At 39.1% G+C, this 27,877-nt stretch overlaps 5 protein-coding genes across 5 annotated transcripts; 2 read left to right on the top strand and 3 right to left on the bottom strand.

The window, feature by feature from the left end:
* Positions 1-1,215, bottom strand: LOC140016132 (thioredoxin-like protein CDSP32, chloroplastic). Its single transcript, XM_072069418.1, has one exon. The coding sequence runs from the start codon at positions 1,011-1,013 to the stop codon at positions 108-110; it is 906 nt and encodes a 301-aa protein (XP_071925519.1). The 5' UTR covers positions 1,014-1,215; the 3' UTR covers positions 1-107.
* Positions 1,216-3,184: 1,969 nt separating this feature from the next.
* LOC140016270 (uncharacterized) lies at positions 3,185-11,913 on the top strand. The gene is made up of 14 exons (XM_072069784.1): positions 3,185-3,484; positions 5,803-5,914; positions 8,087-8,199; positions 8,395-8,517; positions 8,636-8,829; positions 9,015-9,090; positions 9,638-9,724; positions 9,822-9,902; positions 10,094-10,126; positions 10,280-10,333; positions 10,417-10,458; positions 10,886-10,964; positions 11,047-11,117; positions 11,486-11,913. The coding sequence occupies exons 1-14, from the start codon at positions 3,317-3,319 to the stop codon at positions 11,567-11,569; spliced, it is 1,317 nt and encodes a 438-aa protein (XP_071925885.1). The 5' UTR covers positions 3,185-3,316; the 3' UTR covers positions 11,570-11,913.
* Positions 11,914-13,770: 1,857 nt separating this feature from the next.
* Positions 13,771-20,706, top strand: LOC113712113 (phospholipase D delta-like). Its single transcript, XM_072069463.1, has 10 exons — positions 13,771-14,910; positions 15,837-15,953; positions 16,913-17,107; positions 17,587-17,868; positions 17,950-18,018; positions 18,154-18,301; positions 18,531-18,679; positions 19,140-19,307; positions 19,741-19,941; positions 20,191-20,706. Exons 1-10 carry the CDS (start codon positions 13,996-13,998, stop codon positions 20,482-20,484), a joined length of 2,538 nt encoding a protein of 845 aa, XP_071925564.1. The 5' UTR covers positions 13,771-13,995; the 3' UTR covers positions 20,485-20,706.
* A 193-nt stretch (positions 20,707-20,899) lies between these two features.
* Positions 20,900-21,751, bottom strand: LOC113712115 (plastocyanin). The gene has a single exon (XM_027235405.2). The coding sequence runs from the start codon at positions 21,562-21,564 to the stop codon at positions 21,058-21,060; it is 507 nt and encodes a 168-aa protein (XP_027091206.2). The 5' UTR covers positions 21,565-21,751; the 3' UTR covers positions 20,900-21,057.
* On the bottom strand, positions 20,900-25,997 carry LOC140016137 (uncharacterized). Its single transcript, XM_072069464.1, has 4 exons — positions 25,606-25,997; positions 25,403-25,491; positions 25,023-25,286; positions 20,900-24,900 (listed from the first exon to the last, which is right to left on the bottom strand). Exons 1-4 carry the CDS (start codon positions 25,772-25,774, stop codon positions 24,721-24,723), a joined length of 702 nt encoding a protein of 233 aa, XP_071925565.1. The 5' UTR covers positions 25,775-25,997; the 3' UTR covers positions 20,900-24,720.
* Between the last annotated feature and the right edge of the window lie 1,880 nt (positions 25,998-27,877).

Here is a 27,877-nt window from a genome sequence, read left to right as displayed (position 1 = left end):
GAAATAAATAAATAAGCTATATTTCTTTTGCTTTTATGTTACAGAGTTTCACACAGCCAATTGAATTGTGTAATTTGCTGGTGAATCTTCCAGTTTGTTCTTTTGACCTAAGTCACTCGAACTCCTTGGTATCTAAGAAGTTCACCGATTAGTTCTCCCTTGCCAGATCCCACATATCTCCCACAAATTTCTCCATCTCTTATGAACAAAAACGTGGGCACTTCAACCACGTCCATGTCCTTCAAGAACCTCATACAGCTATCATTCTCATCGCCGTTCATTCTGGCGAATACGACAGTATCAGCCATCTGCCTCGACAACTTGAGCACCGTCGGATACACCTTCACGCACGGCCCACAGTGCTTCAACCCCACGTCCAGAACAATCAGCTTGTGATCGACTTTGTGCTCTCCAATCAACTTCTCCACGTCCTCTCTGCTGTGAAGCTGCACCACAGCCGAATGATTGTCCCCATAGTATAGAACATCCCCGACGAGCCGATCAGGGCCTATCGCTTCTTCTTCGTGAATTTTCTCCATGCCTTTGTAGAAGCTGAAATGCGGGACGTTGTCTATCTTCTCCCGCTTGCAGAGTTCCCTAGTCTTCTCGGATTCATCGCCCATGACCAGTAGGAAATCCACGTCGTTGCATGTTCTGCTGAGGTCCACCATAAAAGGGTAGATTTTGCTGCTCTCGAAACTGTGGCTAGCCGCATATTCTACTACGACCAACCTGTTCTTGGCCGAGCGAAGTGCTTCATCGAATTCCTCAATGCTGTGGACTTTTTTCACTCTCTCATCACTGGCCTTTTCCTTCTTAACACCCGCTGCTGAAGCTGCTGCCTTAACAATGAATAGATCCTGACGTTTGTGGATGCCTGGAAAAGAATACTGTCTGGGTTTCAAGGAAAATGGAAGGTGAGGAGAGCCGCGGTAGAAGTAGGGACTTGTCTTTGTAACGGCGGCAAGTTGATCGGTTGGTGGCTTGGCTAAGAAATTTGCGACCGTGGCCATGACTAGAGCAGGAAATTTGCTATGTTGTTGTTGCTGGAGATGAAACTCCGACCAATATGGCCTAACACATGTGGAGTAGGCGCAATAATTATCCTGTGATATTATCAAAGATGTGGGATTATGTCCACTCGTTCAAAAGTGTGGCTCATGTTATCCACATCAACACTTCCGAGTGGATTTTTTTTTCCATCTCGCACCTTTTTTGTTGCCACTAGATGTAGGATAGTATATTCTTATGGTTGGATTTGGAGTTTCGGATTAAAAATACGGGCTGACCCTGTTTGGATTGTTGTTTCGAAAATTTATTTTATAAAAAATATACCGTAACAATTTGATATATGTTAAGTAAAAACAAAATTGAAGGTGAGTTAAAAAAAAAAGTTAAGAAATATATTTATCAAAAAAAGTAAATATTTTTCTATAAAAAATCACAAACAAGGCCACAAGCTTGCAGCCAATGCCACAAAGAAGGCTCGTGATATTGTGCCTTTCCAGCGAGTGAAACACTCGGCTGTGTTGTGGTTTCTAGGGACATTCTGATCAAGAATGGCCTCTTAAGAAATAGCCCGTTGGACGGCCCAGAAATTGAATTGGTTGGTTTCTTTGTGGGTCACTAGAAAGAATGCATCTCACATGAACTGGATAAGGTGGGCTTGACGTCAATATAAAGTAATCTGCCAGTCCCAAATTTATGATTTTTTTTTAAAAATTCAGCATTTAATAGAGACAACAAATAATGGTTATATTTACATCTAATTATATTTGTTTGGAGTGTACTGGAATTTGTAAAAGTTATTTTTCCAATGGCAAATTTGAGCAAGAGAGTAATATTTTGTGCTGACTTTTAAAAAAATGACTCTTATTTTGACATTTCTGTCTCAAAATAAAATATAGATGAATAAAAAAAAAGATATGTCATTTTGTTTTCATGGTGAGAGATGATTATCCGATTCAATTCTAGCCCCTTTTTTTTTTTTTTATCTACTTGAACAGATTTAAAGAAAAAGAAAAAAGTTGGGCAGCAGTGGCTATAGCAATAGGTTATTCACGCTTGTACGCCGGAAAGCGTAAGGAAAAACGACACGCTTCCACAATTTGAGGGGCTAATGTGATTTATCCTTTGCATGAACTTACAAGCTACGCATTCTTTCAACGTCGCGCTTTCGTTACTCTTTTGACTTATTTGTCTGCTAAAAGCTACTACTCCCAGTTAAATGTAAATGAGAGAAGGATGCGATTTTTCCCTAAGCCCCCCCCCCCACCCCCCACCCCCCACCCCAAACATAGCAACGGATTTTCTGTCTCACATTCTGTGTTATCCTCTGTCCCACTTTTTATTATATTGCTATTTCTCTTTCATAAACGTCATGTTTTAGTTCTTTTTTATTTCCTTAAAATCCAATAACTATTAATTCAGTAATACACAAAATTTAACAAACTCAAAAAATCAAAATGCATAAAAAATGAGATTTTTTATGCATTTTCTGCTATATTTTTTAATTTTCTATTATATATTATTTTTTTGAAGCTGTTGTATTTATTTATTACTAAATTAATAGTTATTGGATCTTAATGAAACAAAAAAGAACATAAACATGATGTTTATGAAGGAGAAATAGCAATATAATAAAAAGTGGGACAGAGAATAGCACAGGATGTGGGACAGAAGATCCGTTGTGCCCAAACACGCAGCAAGAATCAAAGCACAATCATCTTTTCCCATTCAACATTTTGTACTTAGATAGATTCCAGGTCTTTTAAGTGTTAATTTACATGTATTTTATATATTCCACAGCCTTAATCATCACACATCCACAACAGCAATATTCCGTAATGCTCTACTTTTGTGCCTAACGGGCGTTTAAGTGAGTACTCAATTACATACTTAAATCGCATTCAATTTATCATATCAATACACGGACAATTATTTCTTTCCTTGTATTTATATATCATATCTATTTTAACTTTAATTTTTCAAAATATCAACTCCTGAACTGATAGACCTTTTTTATTTATTTATTTTTTTTGAGTAGACTAATTAGACCAAAATTCAAAAAACAAATTACTGACAAAAGACACACGTACGCAAGTCACTGGCGCTTTAATTCAGGCCATCCCCTGTGCTATAAATTCCACTTGAAAGACTAGGGAAGAGTAGTTGCTGGTTGGCAGGCTAGTAGCAAGAACCCCTGAACATTTCTCTTTACTACGAAGTTACCATCACAAACGTTCATCAACTTCAAACTTTCTTATTAGTTTATCAGGAGATACAGATACTAGCACTGAGTTAATTAGCAGAAGAGATGGAAAAGCTTTCTGCAGGGCTGAGCCACCTCTTCATGACGGTCTTCCTTTACTGCTTCTCGGGATTCATGGTGATTCCGGCTATTACCGACGTAACCATGTCTGCTGTTTGTCCTGGAAAAGATGAATGCTCCTTGGCCATCTATCTAACTGGATTCCAACAAGCGGTAACACCTTCTCGTCCCTTTATGCCCTGTTCTTCTTCCACATTCATGGTTTTCTCCTCCCCCCCCCCCTACTCTATGTGGATATTTTGTTCTCAATTTCTGCATATAGACCTGTTTTAGTTCCAGAAAACCTCGACTCGACCTCCGGCTAGCTTAATACAGTCTGCATTGCCACCTTAAAAAAAAAAAAAAAAAAAAAAAAGCGCTCGAAGCGACCGCTCAACTACTATTTACTGTTTATCGGAGTGAACTAACAAAATGAAACAGAGAGACATTTCAGTTGGGTTGAGCGATCATTTTATATTATGTTCGGTCTTGCAGGCCGTCGTCGGGAATTCTTGCTATCTTTCTATTCCACTTCTTTAATCTCATTTTCACTAATTACCTTTGATCTCGATGGGGATTCTATTATATCCAGCCTTGATGGCACTTGCGCGTTTTACCTAATTAGCAAAAGCGAAGTGTTTAAGCTTCTCATTAAGCAATTCCCAGTGTTGGATTTCCTTCCTTCTTGCGTAAGTATTATAACATGCTACAAAGTAGGAGGGTAATAATAATGTTGGATTTCTAAAATCCATAAACTCTCAATAATGTTGGATTTCCTTCTTGCGTACGTATTAGTGAACGAATTAGCAGTCTGACATGGCTTGTCGAGCTTGATGTTTATGATACATTTACAAATCTGCCATACATAGTAGAATCTTTGACAGTTCAGGGCGAATTAATCAGTGACTTGTCATCAAAGCAACAGCGTCCTTCTTTTAGAAGCCAGGGATCGCTATTTAATTTAGGCAGTCAAATAACGTACCTGTATTTGACAAAAAGAAAAAAAATTAAGGTACCTGTATTTTAGTCTATACTCTATATAATTGGCGGGTACCTGTATTTTGTACGGTATAAATTTGTCGATTGTGGAAGGAGCTGGGAGACCCGTGTTGTTTGGTCGGATATATAGTTTAGGAAGCTTCATCGTCCCCTCCCCTTGTCTTACAAGACAGCCCTTTCGGAAGTTTCCTTCAGCTCAAATCCAAAGCCAACAGACGCTTGCGGCACTTCCATTGGTTCTTGGTATATGAATAAGACACCAAGGACGGATGATGGGACACTTAAAATTCACTGAGGATCCCCATACCCTTCCGACCCCCCCCCCCCCAACAAACACCAAACAAACAAATAAATTTACCACGTGTCTTAATTTATGACCGTGGATACTTAATCCAAATCATAATAATCTGATCAATGTCTTCACCCACATTTGTATAGGTAAAACTTGTATGCTTCATATCTTCAGCCATTGTTGTAATTGTACACTTAGGAAAAAGGAGAAAAGAAAAAAGGAGTACAAAAATAGTAAGTCGAATTTGTGAAGATAATTTCTTAATGAATAACTTACCATGCAAATTCTTTTATTATTGCCTTAATTTATGACCATGCATGGGGATGCATCATCATCCAAACAATTCATATTTGGAAAGGATTTGCGTTTTTTCTACCCGACCCTCCCTGTCTGTGTCTCTCCGCTCCTAGAAAGTTTTCAACATGAATTTGCGTTTTTCCTTCTTCTTCTTCTTCTTTGGACAAAGTTCCAGAAATTTTACTACTCTTATTAACTTGCGGGTTCGGCCGGGATATCCCTTTTGCCCCGTTTGTTAGCTATTTTTGCTCCTCTTTCTTGTCTCCCTTTAACTGTTGATCAATTGTAGTAGTATATCGCTGATTCTAAAGTTTCCAAATCTTCCTTGCTTCCAAATCTTCCTTGCTTTCGCTTTTCAAGAAGATCTTTATCATTTTAGACTGAGAAAAATGAATAACAGCCCTAACATATTGAGCGGGATCAGGTTCGGGAAATAATAAATATGCAAAATACTTCTTATCCCGGCCTCTCATTAAGAAATGTATAGGAATCTCACAGGACGCTAATTTCTTGTAGTTTATTATCAAATGGATTATTTTAGCTGAATTAGAGCCCATAAAAACCAGAGGTCAGAGTTCAAATCTCTCCCTTCTTTTTCTCGATTTTTAAATCTCACCCCTATTGAAAAAAAAGAAAAAAAAAAAGTTAACTCGGGAATTTCGGTATTATTTTATTTGGAGTCTGCTGGAATTTAAAATCCAAATTAGAGAATTAAATATCCTTCCCATCATTGCAAAAATTAAAAGGTTCCATTAGGGCTAATCGTCAAACACTTTCCATGTAAACATAGATGTTTCGTTGATTTTTATTTTTTATTTTTGGTTGTATTCATTTCATTTCCTAGTGCATGAATACTCAATCTATTTGTTGACCCCTGTTCATTAATCCATCCACGCAAATGCAGATAATCGGACTGGGATCACTAGTGATGATGCCTCTGGTGGGGAATCTATCCGACAGATATGGGAGGAAAGTCATGCTGACGGTCCCCATGACTCTCTCCATTTTTCCTCTTGGTACCTCTGCCCACTCTTTCCCTATTGTCCCTCTCATAGTCTTCTTTTTTTTTTTATATATATATTATCCATCCACATCCTCACAAATTTATATATTTGTTGCTTTACAAATTTTCTTTCCCAATTAATCATTTCACCGTTGGCAAAGCAAAACCCTTTTTTCCCATAATTTTTTTTTTGAAAAAGAAAATATCAATTTAACACAATTGGTTCGGACTGCCAAATTCTCAAAACATACTTATTGACATGCCACACATTTCAAATCAGAAGTCTTGATCAAACCACCTTTATGTCCCTTCTCGAAGTTGATTTAGTAGAACGGTAAAACCGGCCTAAGTTCTGACTTCAGGTTAACAGAGGGAAACAAATTTTCGCTTGTGGAATTAATGGGTGGTATGTATGTCAAAATGTTTGCAAATATCTTCTACCGTCGTCAGCTTTTTAGGTTAAAAAAAAGTCAAAACCGACCTATCGCAATTCCCATGCACACTTAAATGGTCAAAACCAGCAAATCTAAGAGATCACGCCTTTAGACTATTAAGAGAGAGTTTTTTGGAGAAATAGATGAGATCACACCTTTGATCACTAGTAGCAACAGACATATAAAGGGGTCTATTTAGATTAATTTTTTTTTTTAAGAGTACCACATTCTCACGCAAAAGAACCAAGAAACGTGCATTTTCAAGGTGAAAAAATCGCTGCTTTGGATGCGGTCCTCGTTTTTTTTTTTTTTTTTTTTTCGTAACGGTAACATTTCTATAATCTAATCTAGAGGTAGAGGGAGCCGATGGGAGTAGAAACTCCATCGAACAAAGCCACCGAAGACAGCCACATATAGTGGCAATTTGGTGGAAGTCAATAGTTGAATTCTTGATCTCCCAACATCACCAAAACTTAAGTGCTTGCCAATGACCACCGGGCAAAGGGCTGGTGGCTTGGAGTCCTCGATTTTCAGTACTTGTGTAGATAGTAATATAGAAGAAAAACTCTTTGCATATAAGAGGAAGGGCTTCCTCTTGAGCCAAGAAAACAAGGACATGAGACGGATGGGAGGAACAAACGTATTGAGCAGCGTAAACTTTAACTTTGAACCCAAAAGAGACTAATGCGACTGCTCATGTAAAGCAAAAGATTTCGTACATAATAAAGCATACGAACTTATCTTGCCCAAAGAAAGGAACAGAAAAAATGGATTCCCACTCCCAGTCTTTTCTTTTCACATCTCCATTTGCATCCCACTCAAAACAGATTCTTTTATTTCGCCTTTTTTTTTTTCGGCTTGTGGGCTAACCAACCATGCAATTGCATAGTATTCTAGTTTTGTACTGGTTTTCTGCTTTACTTTGGAGTTTGGAGAGCAGGGGTGCCGACGCTTCCTTTCTCCTTTTTTTTTTCCCCTTCTTTTAATTTTCCTTTTGTGATTTTTGGGTCCATACTAGCCATTCCCTTTTAATTGTTGAGGTATGGGCCCATTTTCTTTTTCAACTGAGTTACTTAGTTGACAAGGCTCGTCATATGGTCCAATCCCACATTCGTCAGATCTTCAGGTTTGAGCTTGTTTTGTCTCATAACAGACTAAGGATGGCCCAAACTAATATCATTGAAACCCAAGCTCACTCAAGAGAGTGGGCTAGTAGTCCAACAGTTGTTTCCGTGAGTTTGGGACTTTGGCCCCAATAAAATGACTGTTATTCGTCTTCAAATGACACCCAAAAAAAAAAGAAAAAAAAGAGCCATTTCTTTTTCTTTTTTTTTTTTTCTTTTTTGGCTAAAGTTCTAATTAAAAGCTGTAAAGTTATGTGGTTTTCACGCATACATATACAAACCAAATGGGAATTACGCTTTTTCCTGATAGTGATCAGATCTCTTTTAGGAGAAGACATTACACATTATAGGCTGCACATAACAGCTAAAAATAGCTATGCCTTGAGAAAATACAAACCAATACTGTCACCAATAGTATTTTCTTAAAGGGACTATAGAATTTACCCCTTCTCAATGCCAACTTTTTTAATTCATTGTATTCCTCTACATAAAAGTTTCAGTACATGAAGTTGAATAATCATTAAAACTTTGATCTCTGGGGGGATTTTTTTTTTTTTTTTTTTTGGCTTTCTTGGGGATATATACGTGGGGGGTGTGAAACTGAACTTCGTGAGCTGATGGTGGCAGCCGTATTGGCGTACAGCAGGACAAAAGGATTCTTCTATGCGTACTGTGTTCTGAGAACACTAATTTCCATGGTCACTGAAGGAAGTGTACAGTGCCTTGCTCTTGCCTACGTGGTAACTATTTCTACTTTCTATCTAATCCATTCCCTATTAATTTTTCTTGCCTTCAAATATTTTTGTTCAATTCCATTTGGACTAATGTCTTGCAACTCATAAAGTGATGACACCAGAAAATGCAAACATCAGAGGTGATTAACAGAACCAACTAGTCTAAAAACTTGACAATTTGATGTTTTCTTTTTTGATCAGGCGGATAATGTACCAGAGAGCAAACGAGTTTCGATATTTGGAATCTTGTCGGGGATTGTTTCTTGTGCCTTTGTCTGCGGGAACCTCTCTACTCGTTTCCTTTCCACTTCTGCAGTTTTCCAGGTTCACCCCATATCTCAACGTTCTTTTTCGATACATTTATTCGATCATGGATTTGGCACAACGATGGAGTTTCTGCTGATGGGTTCCTCAATCTTTGATTGGCTTTCGCTTGAATTAGGTTGCTGCAGGAGGAACGGTAATATCTTTGGTGTACATGAGAATGTTCCTTCCGGAGTCCATGTCGAGATCTTCTATTGTTTCAGAACAGGCAACGGAGACTGATTCTCTATTGGAAAAGTCTCCCAAAAAGACTTTGAAGCTCTTCAAGACGTTGCCTTCTTTGAAGGATACGATCAGCATGTTAAGGACTAGGTCAGCCTCCAATTTATCTTCAGAAGGATTTTTTATTTTTATTTTTTCAAATCTCCCCCGCAACTTTTTTGCCTGATATTGCTGTATCTGTTTAACTTGCATGTACTTTTTGCAAATGGCTCAGTTAATTTGTGTCAGTTTCACATGGTAGGTATTGAATTTTTTGTGTTTGTACCGTTTTTCAGCAAAACATTTTCACAGGCGGCTGTTATTTCGTTCTTCAGCACTGTTGCAGAAGTTGGTGCTCATTCTTCTCTATTGGTATGTTTCCTCGTACCACATCATGAATTGCAGCTTATATGATACAACTATTCATCCATTACTACAGTTTGAGAAACTGAACCTCATGTTCAACGATACCAGAAAGAGGTGTATCACTGGCTAAACATCATCGTTTGCTAAAGCATAAGACAAGTTTTTCTGCAGATACCAATTTGACCGGCCTTCAGCCATATGTTATCCAACTATCCCTCTCTCGATATTATATTGTCTTCTTATTGTAATTCCTTTTCTCTCTTTTTTTCTTTTCAATTCTTAACTATGATAATCAGAATTTTTCTGGTAAAGGAAGCCCTTGTGGAATTCACCTACACTCACTCAATTTTATAGAAGCAAAAGAAGTCCTCCAATTATTTAGAAAGTATCAAACTGTGTAAAGAAAAAATAAGTTCAGATGGCTCTGATTTGATCCATGGTAGCAGTTTGCCCACATAATTGTCTTACGGCTCCTATACATGCAGAAATCTCGTATTAAAGTTCATGCTTTTTCTGTATTAACTATAATATGGATATGCATCTTGATCTGCAGTACTACTTGAAGGCCCAATTTCACTTTGACAAAGATCAATTTGCTGATTTGATGATTATTAATGGGATTGCGGGGACAGTGTCACAGGTAGCCAGCCGAATCAGCTTTATTTGTTTGTTTTTATTTTCTTTAGACTTGTTATTCATCTGAAGTATGGTCATTTCTATTATTCAAAACTGTGCAGCTAATTTTCATGCCCATATTAGCTGCTGCTGTTGGAGAAGCTAAGCTACTTTCAGTGGGGCTCTTTTTTAGCTGTCTGAATGTACGAAATTTCTAAGTTTGCACTTAATTTCATTTACTGCATGGTCCCCTTGTCTTTGCCATTTCCATCATACTTGGAGCAGAAGATAGGGGTAAAAAAAAAAAAAAACTGTTTTTCACACATTTCTGTCACATACCTTGTTGGCGAAAGTATCCAGGGGCTGTATCTGACAAACGTATGCTTGAATGCAGATGTTGCTTTACAGCATTGCGTGGGCATCCTGGGTAATAGATTGATGCTTTCCCTAACAATGCCATTTTATTCGAGTCTTTGTGTCAAACTCTTGACTCCCTGTTGGGCGCCTAACTGATGGCATTTGCTATCTTCTTCCTTATCTTGCTTAGTCTCATCTTAGCTAATTGCATGGAGACTTGCAGGTTCCATATGCTGCAGCTCTACTCTCTCTGGTGGCTATTTTTGCCATGCCGTGTGTAAGTCTGTTGCTTCTTTACGTATTGCATTCCTTTCCATTCAATAAGCATGTCATATTCATTGCACTTACCTTATTTTGCAGTTACGGAGCATTGCATCCAAAGAAATTGGGCCCTGTGAACAGGTTACTTCTCAGAAATTTTGGCTGGAGATTTGCTGAATCTTTGCTTGAACACGTTTAATTATTCTTGTCATTATCCATCGTGATGAAACTGAAATTAGAGTGCTGTTGAAGTTCATATCTTTCCATATATAATTTGTTATTTACAGTACTTGCGTGTTGAGTTATATTCAGCATAATGACAAATGAGGATGAGAGGGAAATAGAGAACAGATAAAGAACAAGAAATGAAATCACCAACAACGGTTGAATCGTCAAATTGGTTATGATCACTTAAAAGGATTGCCTCGTGCTTGGCAGCTTCCTTCGGATAGATTGGTTATGTTTCGATATAGCAGCTTCCTGGCAGAACATTTGACTGGAGTTCATTGTCAGTATTGAACTTGATCACGGTTTCCTGATTCACTATTTTTACTCCATTCCATTCCAGGGGAAGGCTCAAGGGTGCCTTACGGGCATATGCTCTTTCGCCCAGGTTGTTTGTCCATTGGCTTTCAGTCCTTTGACAGGTATTTGAAGTTTGTTTCATCTTCTTTGACGTGTTATGATGATGGACCGCAATGTTGACATTATGAATCTTGGACGTTTCAGCTTTGTTTCTTTCGGAAAGTGCGCCATTTCATTTTCCCGGATTCAGCATCTTGTGTGCTGCCTTTGCTGCGGTGAGTGTTTCAATGCAATTATCTAGAACAAGCCTTTTTTTTTTATGCAAATTGACACTTTTGGAGGACTGGAAGCCTTATACTTCATGAAATTTCCTGATGTCATTAGGAGCTGCAACTCGTCTTAATTAGGCTTTGTTTAGTTTGATGTGATGAGCTCAATCGTCTAACCACAAATACTGAACGCGATTTTTTCTTCAGAACTTTTTTTTAAGTTAATTGCACATTGGCATCCCCATGCGGCTGGTGTGAGCCAGAACTAGATGCATGGCACTTCATGGATTATCTACATGCTCATCTAAAAAATTTTCATCTTTTTATGCTTGTGACGATCTCAGAATGAAAGATTTTTGTATGTTTTTGGGCAGATGATAGCCTTTGCACAGAGTATCGCAGTAAGGACTGCACAACCAGGTTGCATTGTTGAGGATTTCAACTCTGTGGAGCCTTAGCTTTACAGAAACTGAGCACAGTGGCTAAATTATAGAGCAACAACTGTCATCTCTCGTTTCAAGTTTTACTAGCTGTATTTTAAGGTAGAGCTGTGATTTGATGAGAAAGGAAAGGAAAGTGAACCAAAAAGACGTGTTTTCTGTCATTTGGGAGTCTTTGAGGGGCAGAAAAGCATATGATTTGGACGGATGGGCTGGTGCTGCCATGCTTCCTATAAAAGTTTTTGGGTGGAAGGAAAGCTGAGAATGCCTAATAAAATGTTTTCTGAACATCCATTTTGTCTTCAAATGCGTGTTGAACAAATTTGTGTTGACATCTATATGAAAAATCATCTCATTTGTCATTTCTTACTTTTAACTCCCAAACAAATACTTAAAATCTTTTCTCTTCTTTTATTTTCTTTCATAACTTAACATTTCCCGTCTTTTCTTTTCCTATCTCCCAAACTAGCCATAAACATGTGGAAGCAACGCATTTCCTTCAGTAGGGTTGTAGAGAAAGGATTTATTATTCTCTCAGATGTTGCTAATAAACGTCGAAAAAGCTTTTTCCTCTGCTTCTGGATCAAATTTTAGAAGATAGCGTCATTTTCTTCAGAGCTGGTATGCATTAACCCGTTTGGACAGCCGTTTTCAGTGATCACATTTGTCTGTTACCTTTTTCTCTCACATACATTAAATCGCTACAGTAATTTTTCTACAAAATATCCAAGAAAATGCAATCCAAACAAGAAAATATATTCTTTTCTCGTTTATGGATCTGTTAGTAATAATTCCCCTGCAATCAATAGGTTCTGAGCTAGTATTGCCTTTCCTTTACAGCAGCAACATGCTTGTTCTTGGTTTCTTCATATTGCATCCTACATTCACTTCAAATTTTGAGAGCTTGTTTTATGCAAATTGGCCATGAAAGGAAAAATATTCAATCCTGGATTCCCATTCCTTAATTAAAACTTGAGAGCTACAAGAGAACGCATCCCAATTCTTTTGTTTTCGAAGATCATTAGGTGATCATGGCGAAGGCACTTCTTTCTGCGTCCATGTTCCATATCAGGCAGGAACGATGACAATTACCAATCTATTTACAAAACCTTATTCCGAGTGGATAATATTACGACCGGTTAGAAAGCAGGAAGAAGAGTTCATCTGGCGTCTTCTCTCTCTCTCTTTTTTATTTTTTTCCATCTTCTTCTTCCACCATACACGGTCAGCTAGCAGATAACTATATACCACCAATTGGCTGAATAGTGATTCTTTGTGATCCCCTTTAGATTACTTTTCGGACCAATGTTTCGTTTACTCGTGCATGAGTTTAAATTAGTTGGGTGTGCAGGTTCTTTCCGTTTCAAAATAAAAATAGTAGATAACTATCTACCACCAAATGATTATTTTTATTAACTTTCCCTACGTACATCTTCTTATTTACTATCCATCCGTACCAAATGCATAATAATGACTGGAAGTTATTAAAAGTTAAATCTTTTGTGTAGCAACTTCAATAATGCCTCTTCACTCAATTTAATGTAACCTTATCCCTTTTGTTCTTTATTTGTCGAGTCAAAAAGACTTATATAATTCCGTTCAAAGAAGTAAAAGCAGAAGTAGAAGTAGTTTACCAACATCGGTCAAAGAAGTAGCAGTAGTTCACCAAGTCAACAAAGAGGACCAAAGGACAAAAAAAAAAAGAATTAATTAGACTCGAATGCTTGTATTTTTAAAAGAAAAAGAAAATTACTCCACAATAAATATGGATACGTGTACAACACACACATATATATATATTAATCAATGAATCTATAGTCTAATGCTACGGTAACCTTTGGTTCTTGTGGTGTGTATTTTAATGCATCTGAGATTTGGGTGTACTGCATTTAATAAACAAAAACGATTTTTAAAAAAAAAAAAAAAAAAAAAAAAGGCTAGATGGTATCATTTGCAAGATAGATTTTTGCTGCTAAAAGAAGTGAATATTCCCTTTTTTTTCTTTGATCTAGTAAAAGAAGTGAATACTCCCATCCTCGGGGGAAGACTTTTGCAGTCAAAACATCATTATCACCGTCGTTTACAGAAGAGAAAGCCGTCGTAGTCGCCGTCTTTGCTCATCAAATCAAATGAAAGTTGACCATTTTCCAGCATGCAAAAGTCCACGTGTACAGCGTCATTTCCCACTACCCTTTCTATATATGCTATTATATTATTACTAACCACCTCCGCCCTGCCGTTGCCAACTCCATTTGCCCAACCGTTTGCTCCGACTGAGAAACCAAAGATCACAAACTCCCAATCAAACCGCCCCCTCCCTCGTGTATCATTTATCCTCCTCCTCTTTCTCCGCCGGTAGCCAGCCAGCCAGCCACCACCCCATTGTCAACAATATCCTCGACAGAAGGAACAATTTACAATTTTGTCGATCATTTATTCTCCCAATGGCGGATGGTGAGTCGCAAGAGAATGCTGCTAACTTCATATATCTCCATGGAGAACTCGATCTCAATATTCTGGAAGCTCGGTTCTTGCCCAATATGGACCTAGTCTCCGAGCATCTCCGGCGATGCTTCACGGCATTCGACGTCTGCCGGAGACCATTCGCGGCTCGCCGGAAGACCCATCGCCACAGAAGGATTATCACCAGCGATCCTTACGTCACCGTCTGCCTGGCCGGAGCTACAGTGGCGCGTACCCGGGTGATCCCCAATTCCCAGGACCCCATCTGGAACGAGCATTTCAAGATCCCATTGGCCCACCCGGTTTCCCAGGTGGAGTTTCAGGTCAAGGATAATGATGTTTTCGGAGCGGATTTCATCGGCGTCGCAACCGTCCCGGCTCAGAGACTTGTCTCCGGCGAGCTCATTGATGATTGGTTTCCGATCATTGGGCCCTACGGCAAGCCTCCGAAGCCGGATACAGCTGTGCGGCTAAAGATGAAATTCACCAAGTGCGAAGACAACCCTTTACACAGCCGGGGAGTAGCAGAGAATCATGGGCTGAAAGAGAGTTATTTTCCGGTGAGGCCCGGAGGGGGAGTGACTCTGTATCAGGATGCTCACGTGCCAGATGGGATGTTGCCGGAAATTAAATTGGATGAGAAGAGAATATTTGAGCACGAAAATTGTTGGGAAGATATCTGTCATGCAATATTGGAGGCTCATCATCTGGTTTATATAGTGGGATGGTCTATCTATCACAAGGTGAAGTTGGTTAGAGAGCCAAGCAAGCCTTTGCCGAGCGGCGGGAATTTGAGTCTCGGGGAGTTGCTTAAGTACAAGTCCCAGGAGGGGGTTAGGGTGTTATTGTTGGTTTGGGATGACAAGACTTCTCACAGCAAGTTCTTTATTAATACTGTAAGATTTCCGGTTCCTTCTTCCCCCACTTTTCTTGTCGTACTTAAAAAAGGAACGTAGGAGAGTCTCACTCCGTAGGAAATTCAAAAAGAATTTTAAGGGCAGCATTTTTTTTTTTTTTTTTTATATTGAAGACAAGGCAGCATTTTCAAGTCCACCAGTCAAATGAATAAATTTAGGGCTTTTCGTCTTGGTTAAACACTCTAAAACACTTAAAAAAGACAGAAGCAGCTCTAAAATGCTACTCCTGCTAAATAGGAAAAAGAGTAGCTTTTCCCTTTCTGGGACCATCCACATATGCTTATGTGTCAGAGCCAAGTTTGGCAAGCAAGGCAAAGTTTGTCTGTGAATTTCCATCTAGGCTACAAGTTCTGGACTGCTTCTGGAAAGTAATATGCTTAGCAATCCCTGCGCTATTTGCATCTCAATTAAGCACTTGCTAGCTTCCTACTTACCCAGGATAGGAAGAGCCGATCAGTTAGTTTCCTATCAATAAGACCAATGCCACATCAAAATCAGAACATAAAAGAAACAGTTAGTTTCTCTAAACAGTTTTTTGCTTGCATATTGAATTAATTCTTGCTCCTCAAACTTAGTTTATTTCGATACTTTGACCATTGCTTCACTAGCCAATTGCCTTTGTTTACATCACACATTAGGTTTTGGTAATGAGGAATGAGAGATTAATTTCCACTAAAAGATAATCTTTGAGTTAGACTACTTCAAATTTTATTCTTTTAAGTTCTTTGACCACTAATGGCAAGAATGTGCTTCTGTCTGTGTCTTCACTACGTGCTCATATTGATGTTCTTGTCAGCCGTAGATCCTTTTGGAGTTCACACTGATCAATTTCTTTTACGAATTCTCACTGATAGCAAAAGGTACATATATCCCAAAATCTAATTATTGCGCACTTGATTGTGCAGGGAGGAGTGATGCAAACTCATGATGAAGAAACTCGGAAGTTTTTCAAGCACTCCTCTGTTACTTGTGTGCTATCACCTCGATATGCTAGCAGTAAGCTCAGCATTTTCAAGCAGCAGGCATGCTTTATTTCGTTACCTAACATTCACTATCCTTTGTTGCATGAAAATGTAGCTTTAAACCAACAGTACTTGTAAATTTAACAAGCACAAATACCCGATGCGACTGACTGCAGGTTTAGGTCACCAAACTCAACACCTCTGTAGTCTCTTCCTGGGCTTGACTACATCTATTTGTGCATTCCCTTGCTTGCATTTTATGGGGGTGGTTGTGAATCAGTGCCACAGCAGCCCTTCTTTCCTCATTTTCCGGGGTTAACATGCCCATTCTTGATTTGAATTTCATTTCATTATTTGAGACCTAAACAGAGCTACAATAATAACTATTCAAGTTGATTGTTTTTTTTCTGGTATTTGCAAATTGCAATTCAAGATACTGTCTGAATTAAAGTTTCCAATATAAAACTATCTCGAGTCTTTGTTGAAGTTTCCAATTAAATGAATGATGTAAGCTCAATAATGACATTAGGCGGGAATTATGGCCGCTTCTCCTGCTCCATATACAGTAAATTTAAACAGCATTAGGCTGACTCAATCAAAGATTCATATTCTGACCTCTCATCACTTTTTTAGTCCACAATTATCCATTCATTTCCTGACATGGTGTCAGCGAATTACCTGTATCCTATCCACCAGTAATCAAGTTAAGTCAACATTGATGCATGAAGACCAAGATGCAACTTTGTGTTGTTCCAAGGGGCTTCTAGCTGACCTCCTGGAAGTAATATGCTTAAAGGACCTCTTTTCATGTCCTTAAAGACTTTGACAAAGTTTGATAAAAAAATTTTAAGCATCCAGAATTCAGCCATATTATCCATCAAAAACATCAGGAATCCGAGAGTATCAACCTTACTTTTAGGATGGAATTTCATGGAATCTTAGCCACCTGATTGCTCTTTGCCTATTATCAGGAGTTCCCCTTTTCAAGACGGCAAATTTTGTGTTTAAATTTTTTTCAGGTGGTTGGGACCCTATACACACACCATCAAAAATGCGTGATTGTGGACACACAAGCCCATGGAAATAACAGGAAGATAAGTGCATTTATTGGAGGCCTTGACCTCTGTGATGGGCGCTATGATACACCTCAGCATAGACTCTGTCGTGATCTTGACACTGTTTTTGTGGATGACTACCACAATCCAACTTTTGCTGTAAGTAATTGCGAAACTCGAACTTCCTTCTTACTTTGCGGTCCTCTAGCTTTCCAACATTAAATGCTTGATTTGGAGCTCGCAGATACTTGAAACTCACTGGACAGGCATTTCTGACTTGAGCTTATAAAACTACATCTTTTTTGCTTCCCCCAGGCAAAGCTAGTTGGATTGTTCTAGCATTGCTTCTCAATGCACCGGCTATATGGAGCTAGTCATGTAGGATAAGTAATATTTGTGTTGCAAGAAGAATCTTGGCCGTACAATAGTGGTTCTTGATCTATTGCCCACTTTATGTCTTTATCCTGCTTAAAATGTGCCTATAGCACCACCAAATCAATTCATCATTTCCTTTACTTGCTTGTTGTTTGCTTGATACAAATTCCAAAAGATCATGCTTGTTTCATGTTGCTTCAGATGTACAGTTATGGACTCTTTACTAGGATGGATTTTATCTCTCATCTTCTTCATTTTAATAGGCAGGAACTAAGGGTCCCAGACAACCATGGCATGATTTACATTGCAAAATTGAAGGACCTGCTGCATATGATGTTCTCACAAACTTTGAACAACGTTGGAGAAAAGCTACAAAATGGTCAAAGTTTGGAAGGCGTTTTAAAAAGATTACTCATTGGCATGATGATGCTTTACTGAAAATTGAGAGGATCTCTTGGATAATTAGTCCATCCTCATCTGTTCCAAATGATGATCCTTCACTACAGATTACCACAGAAGATGATCCCGAAAATTGGCATGTTCAGGTCCATTTGACTGCATTTCTTCTTGAAATCCAGATTATTTATTCTTTGTGATGTAAACTTGAATCAAGTCTTGGTTGACAGGTTTTCCGATCAATAGATTCAGGTTCTGTGAAAGGATTTCCCAAGAATGTTAAAGAAGTCGAGGCTCAGGTGTTGTTGCTTTATTAATTGATTCAATATGTACAAGATTAGCAATGCATCTACATTGCATCTGAAAATTGGGTTCACTTCTGCATTCAAGTGCTTTTCTTAATCAGTAACAGCTAGTTCTCCGCTTAATTGCAGAATTTAGTCTGTGCTAAAGATCTTGTAATAGACAGGAGTATTCAGATGGCTTATATTCAGGCAATCAGATCTGCCCAGCACTTCATTTACATCGAGAATCAGTATTTTCTTGGGTCATCTTATGCTTGGCCTTCCTATAAAGATGCAGGTAAATCTTTCTCAGATGCTGCTACTGGGGAATGGAACAACTCACAAACTGATTTGTGTATTGCTCCCAAGAAGTGCTATAAATCTTGAATGTATGACAGCACTTAGGATGCATTTCTCCCAATTCACAATCTCAAGCAGCTATTCATAGTTGATGGAGCTTTATTTGTCTTGATGTCCAAGTGATACATTGGCACATTGACCACGCAATCTCTATATGGATATGTCAGGTGCTGATAACTTAATTCCAATGGAGATTGCACTAAAGATTGCTAGTAAAATACGGGCAAAGGAGAGATTTTCTGTTTACGTGGTTATCCCAATGTGGCCTGAGGGTGCCCCCACTTCTGCCTCAGTGCAAGAAATTCTGTATTGGCAGGTAATGCTGCATAAAACTTTTGCACTCTAAACAGAAACAAGAGACTGCTTTATTGTCATTGCAGAGGTTTTTTAACAACCCAATGGGTGTAATCGTTGCATTTATTGACTGCTTTCTCAATGTATGAACACCATTCTTTTTAGATGATTTATATGGTCAAATTCTTACTCCAATGGCAATACAGAAGAGATGGCTGCTTGATGCGCATGCTAATGTTGTGAAAGCTTTGACTATAAGGCTGTCAATACTCTGTTTAAGTTCACCTTTATACTCGAATTAATTCATTAAGTTTTGGTGAATGCATTCAAGTCCTCATAGGACTTCAGTTTTTTCTCCTCCTGGTAATCTCCCAAGGAAACATGGCATGCCAAAATATATAAAGTAACTTATAGTGCAAGATTCTTTTGCATACATTGGTGAAGCACTTCTCGAATTCATGCATTTCTACTTTGGGTTTCAGGGTCAGACAATGCAAATGATGTATGGCATCATAGCAAAGGAGCTGAAATCCTCAGGGCTTGAGAACTCAGATCCTACTGACTACCTAAATTTCTATTGTCTTGGCAATCGGGAGGAATGGCATGAAGAATCCAATTCAGCTGCTAAAGTTTCATCTAGTGGTGAAGTGGTAACGATAATGCACTTAACCCTTGACAAGCCATGCACCCTGCAAACTTTGGGTTTCCCTTACTATGTTCGCTGTACAAAAGAGGAATTTCTGGTTTATGACTTGTTCTTTTTTTTCCCCATTAAAATACTGTCATGCTCAGTATCCTGCAGGAAAACCTGAATTATCTAATCTTGATGATGGATTAAATTAAAGGAACAAAAATTTATGCTGACAGAAAAAAGACCTGCTACCAAATTGTCCAGATTCTTGTTCGGTGATGCTGTATGACACTCCTTAACACCAATCCTTTTAGGAAATGAGACTTTAGATAGTTGTATCCATATTGGGAGCTACATTATCATTTGAAACAACAATTATTGCTGCTTGATATATACAAGGAATTGTGTTTTTGACTACTTGGAAGTAATTTGGAATGATTAAACTCCCTCAGGCCTTGGCTTCACAAAAATATCGGCGCTTTATGATATATGTCCATGCCAAAGGAATGATAGTAGATGATGAGTACGTGATATTGGGGTCTGCCAACATTAATCAACGATCTATGGCTGGTTCAAGAGACACAGAGATTGCCATGGGTGCATATCAACCCCATTACACATGGTCCAAGAAACAAAAACATCCAAATGGCCAGGTTAGTTTTTGATAATTTTCTTTGTAGCCGCCAATTCACTTTGAAATATCAAGTGCCAAGACAAATTAAGAACATGAAGTCAACACCTTTTCAGATAACCACAAGTATCTTATCTTGTGTTTTGCGTGCTCAAACTGATATCCATTTTGGCATTTAGAAACAGTGCTGTTTATGTTGAATTACTTGTCACTCTAATTAGTCGTCGTCTAAGAAACAGAGTTGATCAGGTTGTTAGAAACATGTTTGCAGATATACGGGTACAGGATGTCTTTATGGGCTGAACATTTGGGAAAGATAGATGACTGCTTTATGAAACCTGAGAGTTTGAAATGCGTGCAGCATGTCAACAAGATTGCCAAAGATAACTGGAAGAAATTCACAGCAGAGAAATTCACTCCATTGCAGGGCCATCTTCTTCAATACCCTTTGGAAGTTGATGGCGATGGAAAGGTGAAACCTATGCCCGATTATGAAACTTTTCCGGATGTTGGTGGAAAGGTGCTGGGGGCACATTCTACTCTCCCAGATGCTTTGACTACATAACCTCAAGTAGCTTGGGGTTCTATACGTCTGCATAAGGTCCAATCTATTCACTTTTGCACCCAGCCAGAATACTCTTAGGAAAGATTTCCCGAAGGTAAAAGCACCAAACAAAATAAGGCTTGTCAAATTGACAATTTACCATGGCCTGTAACTGTAACGTGTAAATTATTCTTTTGCCGCCTACCGGGTTGGGCTTAATATTATTAAGTTCTTTTTTCTTTCCCTGACTCTTTGCTACAGGTATGCGTAAAATGATCTCAATGTGATCTTTACTATAAAGCCCAGGTTGTATCTTATGAGTTCATTTTGATTACACGGATAACCTTTGTTTCAACCCCATTATGTTTATTTTCCCTGATGAAGATGATTAAGAAGTAGCGAACGAAATGTTAAAGTAGTAATAGAAACATGAAAATGTGCTGGAACGCCCCAATAGCAGCATTCTTGAATGACTTTGTGAAAGCTAAAATTAAGTTCACCTCATACATGATATATGCAATCCTCTGATGAGAAAACGAAACAGCAAAAAGAAGAAATCAGAATTGAGAAACAAGTTATAATAAAAATACAGATTTAGTTAACAGTGACTTTGCCAACCATGCCGGCTCCCTGGTGAGGTGAACAGTAGAAACTGTAAGTTCCCTTCTCTGTCAAAGAGACCGAGAAGGTCTCTCCTGGTGCGTTGAGAAGGTCTTCCTCCGACATGGAGATCTTAGATGCATCAACACCGGAAGGAACTCCATCCTCATCGAACACTACATTGTGGGGGAACCCGGCATTGTTCTTGAAAACAATTTTCTCTCCAGAAGCCACACTGAACTCGCTTGGGACGAAAATCAGCTCGCCACCAGAAGAACCAAGCAAGATCTCGGCGGCCAGGGCGTTGGTTGCGAGCATTGCACTGGCAGCAGTAGCAACTACAGCAGCACCTACTTCCTTGAGGGAAGCCTTCACGGCGAGCTTGGGAGAGGCAGCAAAGACCTTAACAGTGCTGCTGCTCACTCTAGAAGCTGGTGCACCGGAGGCCTTGAGGCCGGTGAATGATGGGATGGAAACAGCAGCGGAGGTGACAGTGGCCATTTCGAAACTCAATAGCTAGGAGTTGTGGGTGGAAGATGGGCTGTTTTGTTTTGAGTAGACTTCTGGATGGAAATCAAGAAGCCAAAAAGAGGAGAGGAGTGCAGTTTAATACGTGGGTGAGGATGATGTTTTGAGAGGTTGTATCTGTGTGGCTCAGGTTTAAGGAGGGGTGATTGAGTAGAGATAATGGAAGAACGCATGGTGAGAATGATTGGGCAGACGCAGACATGGGAGAAATGGGAGGTTATCCCTTGAAGATCCAACCTGTTGATTGGATTGGATGCTATCCTACCACGTGGAACGGATATTTTTCTTGTGTGAGGTGGAAAAATACAGAGAAACATTATGCACAAATACGATTTTGCTACTTCATTCACTTGAATCACTACGACACATTTCGGTCCAATCAACCAGAAGTATAACGTGTATGCAAGTTGAAACTGGGCTCACGCTGACTCGTGAGGGAGTCCAGACAATCTGAAATTGCAACTCCTACAGAATCATACAAACTAAAACAACCAGAAACAAAATCAAGAAAGACATTATTGGATTGGGATTTTCTAAACCGAAGAATCGCAGAAACTTTGGGAAAATATACTAATAAGTAGGGAGGGGACAGAAAGCCGAAGAGATTATAAATTCCACCTCTGGTGAACACCCTTTTAGCAAGAATTTTCACAAACTAGACCTAAGCGAACCTCACAAGTACAACCGAAAGGCAGTTGCTGACTTCTGGCTGCATCCATGGAACTTAAGTGGAACTCGCGCACACTCTAACTAACCGATGTGGGACTCAGGGCAAGGGAGCACCCTCACTTGACTAAATTAGGAAAAGTGGGACAAATTGAATGAACGCCCTCATTCTCATTCGACTGAATTAGGAAATTACAGCAATCGCCACCATTGACGATATGAAATTGCCGCTAATATTGGTCAAGAAAGATTACAGCAATCGTCGGGGCCGAATAATATATGCAATCAAGTTTGCAATTCAACAATCCATTCCACTCACACGTCTTTATTATAACATATAGTAAGGATAAACATTGAGGCTGTGGAAGGAGTTGGCCAATTTGAAAATTCGGCTTTGGAACTTCTTGCCTAATAAGAGTCCAAATCCACAATCTGAAGAGTTCATACTTCATCGCCTGGAAAATGATGAAACCAAGTTTATCATTCATATTAACTCCTAGTTTCCACTTTCCACTAAAAGACAGGTGATTTCTCTATTCTTTTAACTTGGAATTATAGAACCTCCGCCTCAAAGCATCAAAAATTATAGTAGAATCCCTGTTGTTTACTCCTCGTGCTTCACACTGAACTGAAGCGAAATGTAGATGGAAAGGTCTAAATTAATGGAAGAATTTCTAATGTCTGTATTGCGGACATCTTTTGCTTTCACCTCTAGGGTCCGTTTGTGTCAGTGTAATGTTTTTTTCCCAAGGAAAACATTTTCATGGGAACAATTATTTCCCTTCATTTTCAAGTGTTTGGTGCACTACTGAAAAATGTTCCGCAAAGCCAAAATCCACAAGAATGTTCCCCTCAAAGATTCCTCAATTTCGTTCTGCCAATGACCAGAATTCCATCCAACATCTATATCAATTCACCACCCCAATCCCAATACTTCAAATTCTCAAAAATTAGATAATACTCCATCACCACGGAATCCAATGATAGTATCTCAAACCCATTACAAATCATACTCCCTCCCTTTTTTTATAACTGACGTTTAAGATTTTGCACACCAATTAAGAAAAGTTTTTCATTACTTAAATCTGTACACTACTTTCCTTTTGTACCCTCATAAATTGTCCAATTCACCCATATTTTCTCTCACTAGAGTACTAAATGGTGCTGTTTTACTAGGTCAAAAGTAGTAATTAAGAACCCTGTATTGGAAAAGAGAGATAAAATGGTAAAATTGTGAAAAAATAATTAATACTGTATGGGGATAATAAAACGACAGATAAAAGTACACTAGAGCAAATTTCTTAAACGTCAGTTATAAAAAAAGGGAGGGAGTACTAATTACCTAATTGCTTTGTCAACAGAAATTGCACTAAGAAAGAGATCATCCTATGGAACCATCAGACGAAGCACTTCACTGATGCTCACAAATTTAATTTCAGCGTCTTACTCCAATGCATCTACTTCCCTTCTTCAAAGAATTTCCAACTTATCTTCCCCCTTCTCTAAAGAGATAGACTGAAGAAAAGAATTAAAAACAAAATTTTCCTCTTACGAACAAACAGAACAAGGGACATGCCGCCAGACAATTGGGAAAAAAAAAAAGTGAATTTGTTCACAAGTTTAAGCACCTAGTTTAGCAGTAGTTCTCGACCTGCATTTCTTGCTTCCCTTCCTCGCACACTTATGAGATGACTATTCAACGCCAGACCACCTCTAACCCAGTCTTGTTATCCCTTTATGCAAGAAAATTTTTAGTCCAACCGTTATGTTTAGGTCATCCAGCTTCGGCCACATATTCTACCTTTTCATTGGGCTAGGCAATCTACAATATTTCTTCCACTCCATGCATCAAGAACACTTGCCATATCCTAGACCATTGGACATCATGACCAGGAAATGATTAACAAGGTTCAGCGATCAATGAAAGGGAAACATCGAATGTTTTGCAAAGCAGATTTGGTAGCATTCTAATAGTCGAGGAAACCACAAAACAAAGCTCACCGGTAAAAAGGCGTGCACAGGAATAACAAGTAAGCCTGCCTGATAAACACAATATAGTTGAATTGTATGCTAAGATCCATAGCACAATTAAGTTCTCCATAATGCATGAAATATTAGCCAGCATCTACGTGAACATCTTGTGAGCCATGTCACACATATTTGGGCAAAGCATTAACCCTACAGACATACTAACCGTGAACGACGGAATGCATAGGAAACCACCACAAGTAAACAAAGAAAGCTGTAAAGATTGGATCCCCCCAAAAAAGTATGTACTATGTAGCAAGGAACATATATATATTTATGTATGTACAGTCACACAAATCACTCTAGCCATATATGACGAGATATCTTCCGGCTATTTACAAGCACAATAAACTATATTCTGTAGTTTCCGCAAAGAAGCAATGTAAATATGTAATGTACATCCCTTCCCACCATTGTCCATATTCTTATTTCACCTCAGAAAAGAGGAAAATCCTCGTTGTTGTTGTTGTTGTTGTCATCATCGTTGAAGCCAAAATACTTGAACCCCAAATCAGCATTTACATTAGGATTGAAGCTGGGATTCACATAACATTTCATATCATGAAAAAGGTTCAGGTTGTCCACCAGCTTGTGAAATACATTGCATCCACAACACTACCCAAAGAATATACACGTGAGCCAAAAGTGAAGATTACAGCTTGATAATAAAAATAATAAATAGAAAGCCACGAGAAAATTGAAACAAGAAATTATTTTTGAAAAAAAAAAAATTTTACCTGAACGAAAACAGTCCCATCGGTATAAGCATGAGGATTGATGGCGCGAGTGGTGCGTTGACCACAGACGCTGCAAGTGAAGGCCACACGCATACGACGTCGTGGTGACTTGGTGAAGAGCGACCAGGGGAAGGTGGATATCCGCTCTGTACCCGATTCGGAATCTGAACCAGCACCGGCAGGAACGGAAGGGCCTTCCATACCCGACCCCGTAGTCCAACCCCTGACATTAGCGGCACTCAACACTAACCCCATCGCTGCATCCTAAAAAGTGAGCAAACGAAATTAATTCAAATCACAAACAGAATTTCCAAAAAAAAAAAACCCGGGGGGGGTGCGGGTCTTGATTTCAACAAACCAAAAAAAAAATTACAAAGTACCTTGGACAGGGTGTGATTGCGGAGCATAGGGACGAGACTGGTGCTGGAGTCGTTGGAATCGGACTGGATATCCGGTTGGTTGCCATTATCTGAAACAAGAGCGAGAGAGAAAGAGGTTAGGACAGGAAACGAGTGTAAGAAACGGAGGGATAAAGAGGGAAAGCAAGAAAAGGAGAGCAGCAAAGGAGGCGCAGCCTAGGTACTTTTGGGTGAGGTGGAGAATCGGAGGAGTCTTCTCGAGGAAGAGGAGGAGGAGGATGATGCTGGTGATGACGAGTCCTTGGGTTTGGAAGAGAAAATAGGGAGAGAAGGAGGAGAAGTAGAGGAGGAGACTATAGCTGCCACCGTGGCGGAGTTAACGAGGGTTTCCATTTCCGGGTTGGAAAGAGTAGTCGGAGCCTGTAAAATTTGGCGGGGTCCGGGTGGGTTTGGCGGGTGGCTTGTAGTAGGACAGTATACTAATGAATGCGGCGGTGGCGGTGGTGCCGGATCGGATCAAGATATGTACTGTATCATGGTTGGTAAAGCTCAGTTTCAGCGGAACCGACTTTACTGACTCGATGATTTTCAGCTGGCTCCGCAAGTGGTAGATTTTTGGGTGGGCGATTTTCCGATAATAGCCCTCGAGGTGTGGTTAAATGTCAGTTAACCCCATTGAAGTGTGGATGAGAATGCATCCCTGCCCCATTTTTGCAGCCTTCTGGTCCGGTCCGGTCCAGTCCAGTGTTTGTCCTTGGTATCCGCTCCGGCAGGCCCCTTCACTGCTCACTCCAATGCCTTAGGCCCAAATGGCTGGCTTTTGAAATTGGAGCCACAACTAATCAGGTGCCTTATTTAAACGCTTTGACTCCACCTGGACCGGACGGGTCTCCAGTTGAATCCTTGTTCAACGTCAACATTTTTTTATATAGCGCTCTATTTTCCCTGTAGAAAGAAGCTCATTAGTCACGTCACATTTCAATGGTTTTAAGAATTTTGATGATGATGACTAATAAATAAGTTTCATTACTTGTCTCCCGGTCCAAAGGAAGCCTCGAGGATGTTAAATCAGCTTATTAATCAGACACCTGTGCACATTTTTATAATGTCCCTAATGTGATAAAATGTATGCCAAATGTTGCTGAGAAAAAATTTTGGAATTAGTAAAAAGTACTAGTAGTACTACTACTAATAAATAACAGCTTTGTTGGGTGTAGGCTAGGGATTCAAAGCTCTTGCTTGCACTTCCCGTCCCGTCTACGATTTTTTGAAAGTAATTAAGGTCTTGCTTGAATTGCTGTTTTCCGTAGAAAAATTTCGTCATTTTCCGTGAACACATTTCTCTATTATCTTTTTTATTCGCATACATCAAATCGTTACAGTAATTTTTCCATGAAAAATGACGAAAAATGCAATCCAAACGGGACCTAAGTTTCCTTCGAATTTGCAATAGTTTAGTTGAGTCCATCCCCCCTCGACCAAGCATAGAATTAGCTGTAAATATGTTGTACTCAAAAGGGGAGAAAAAAAAAACAGCGGATCAGCTCTTTTATTTATTTATTTAAGTGCTAGTGTTAATTTTGTGTAATCAACAAGATCATGAACCATCTACCAATCAACAACAAAACGCACGCGGACTGAATAGCGAATTGACTGAGGGAATCTTTGTCTGACTGCAAAATTAAAACCAACCAGACCACACCTCGGCCCCGCCGGCTGTCGGTGAAGTATGTAATGAATACAACACTTGTCATCGTCCATGCATAAAATCTGCAATTTGCTCGTATGTCATTTAAGATTGTCTGCCCTGCACCTGCTCTTCACATCGATCTCTCATTTACTATCGTCAACTATAACTTTCTTTGTATTCTTTCGTTTGTTTGACAATAAGAAATTAAGGCTGCATTGCATCCCATCACAATAATTTCCAGGTGCATGACTATTATGTACAGGAAAATGAACTCTTCTTCTCCCTAGAGACTCAAGTTTCTTGCTTTCAAACAAACAACTTTTCCTTGGGCCTAGAAGCGCCTGTTCTTATTTCAAATACTGAACCGGTGAGCCCTCCCATAAGATGCATGTTTTAATTGTTATAAAAGGTTTCTTTACTTAAATTTGCTAAATTAATGAAGTTTAGCTCGTGCCATTAACGTTGCAGCCTCCAAATCTGACTCCCTCTCCCATGTTTCTCCTAGATTTGCGTTGTTAAAAAAAAAAAAACGATACTATATTTAACTCAAAAGATCAGCTAGGAAACTTGGTGGGGGGGGGGGGGGGGGAATCAAAGAAAAAAATGAGGATGGCCAATGGCAATAACAAACTCAACATGAAACGGGCCGAAGAAAGGCTGAGGCTTCCCATTCCACAAGCTTCTTATTTAATTTCTAGACGAGCTGCATGTGATGTGTAATACCAAAAACGAGCCAACCCATTAAACCTCGTCGCATTAATTGATAGTTGATTACAATTCTTTTTTTTTTTTTTTGGGTTAGATTA

Source organism: Coffea arabica, chromosome 10c (genome assembly GCF_036785885.1).
Source record: "Coffea arabica cultivar ET-39 chromosome 10c, Coffea Arabica ET-39 HiFi, whole genome shotgun sequence".
Taxonomy (NCBI): domain Eukaryota; kingdom Viridiplantae; phylum Streptophyta; class Magnoliopsida; order Gentianales; family Rubiaceae; genus Coffea; species Coffea arabica.
Note: the sequence above shows the minus strand (reverse complement) of the source record. Positions and strands in the feature narration are given on the sequence as shown.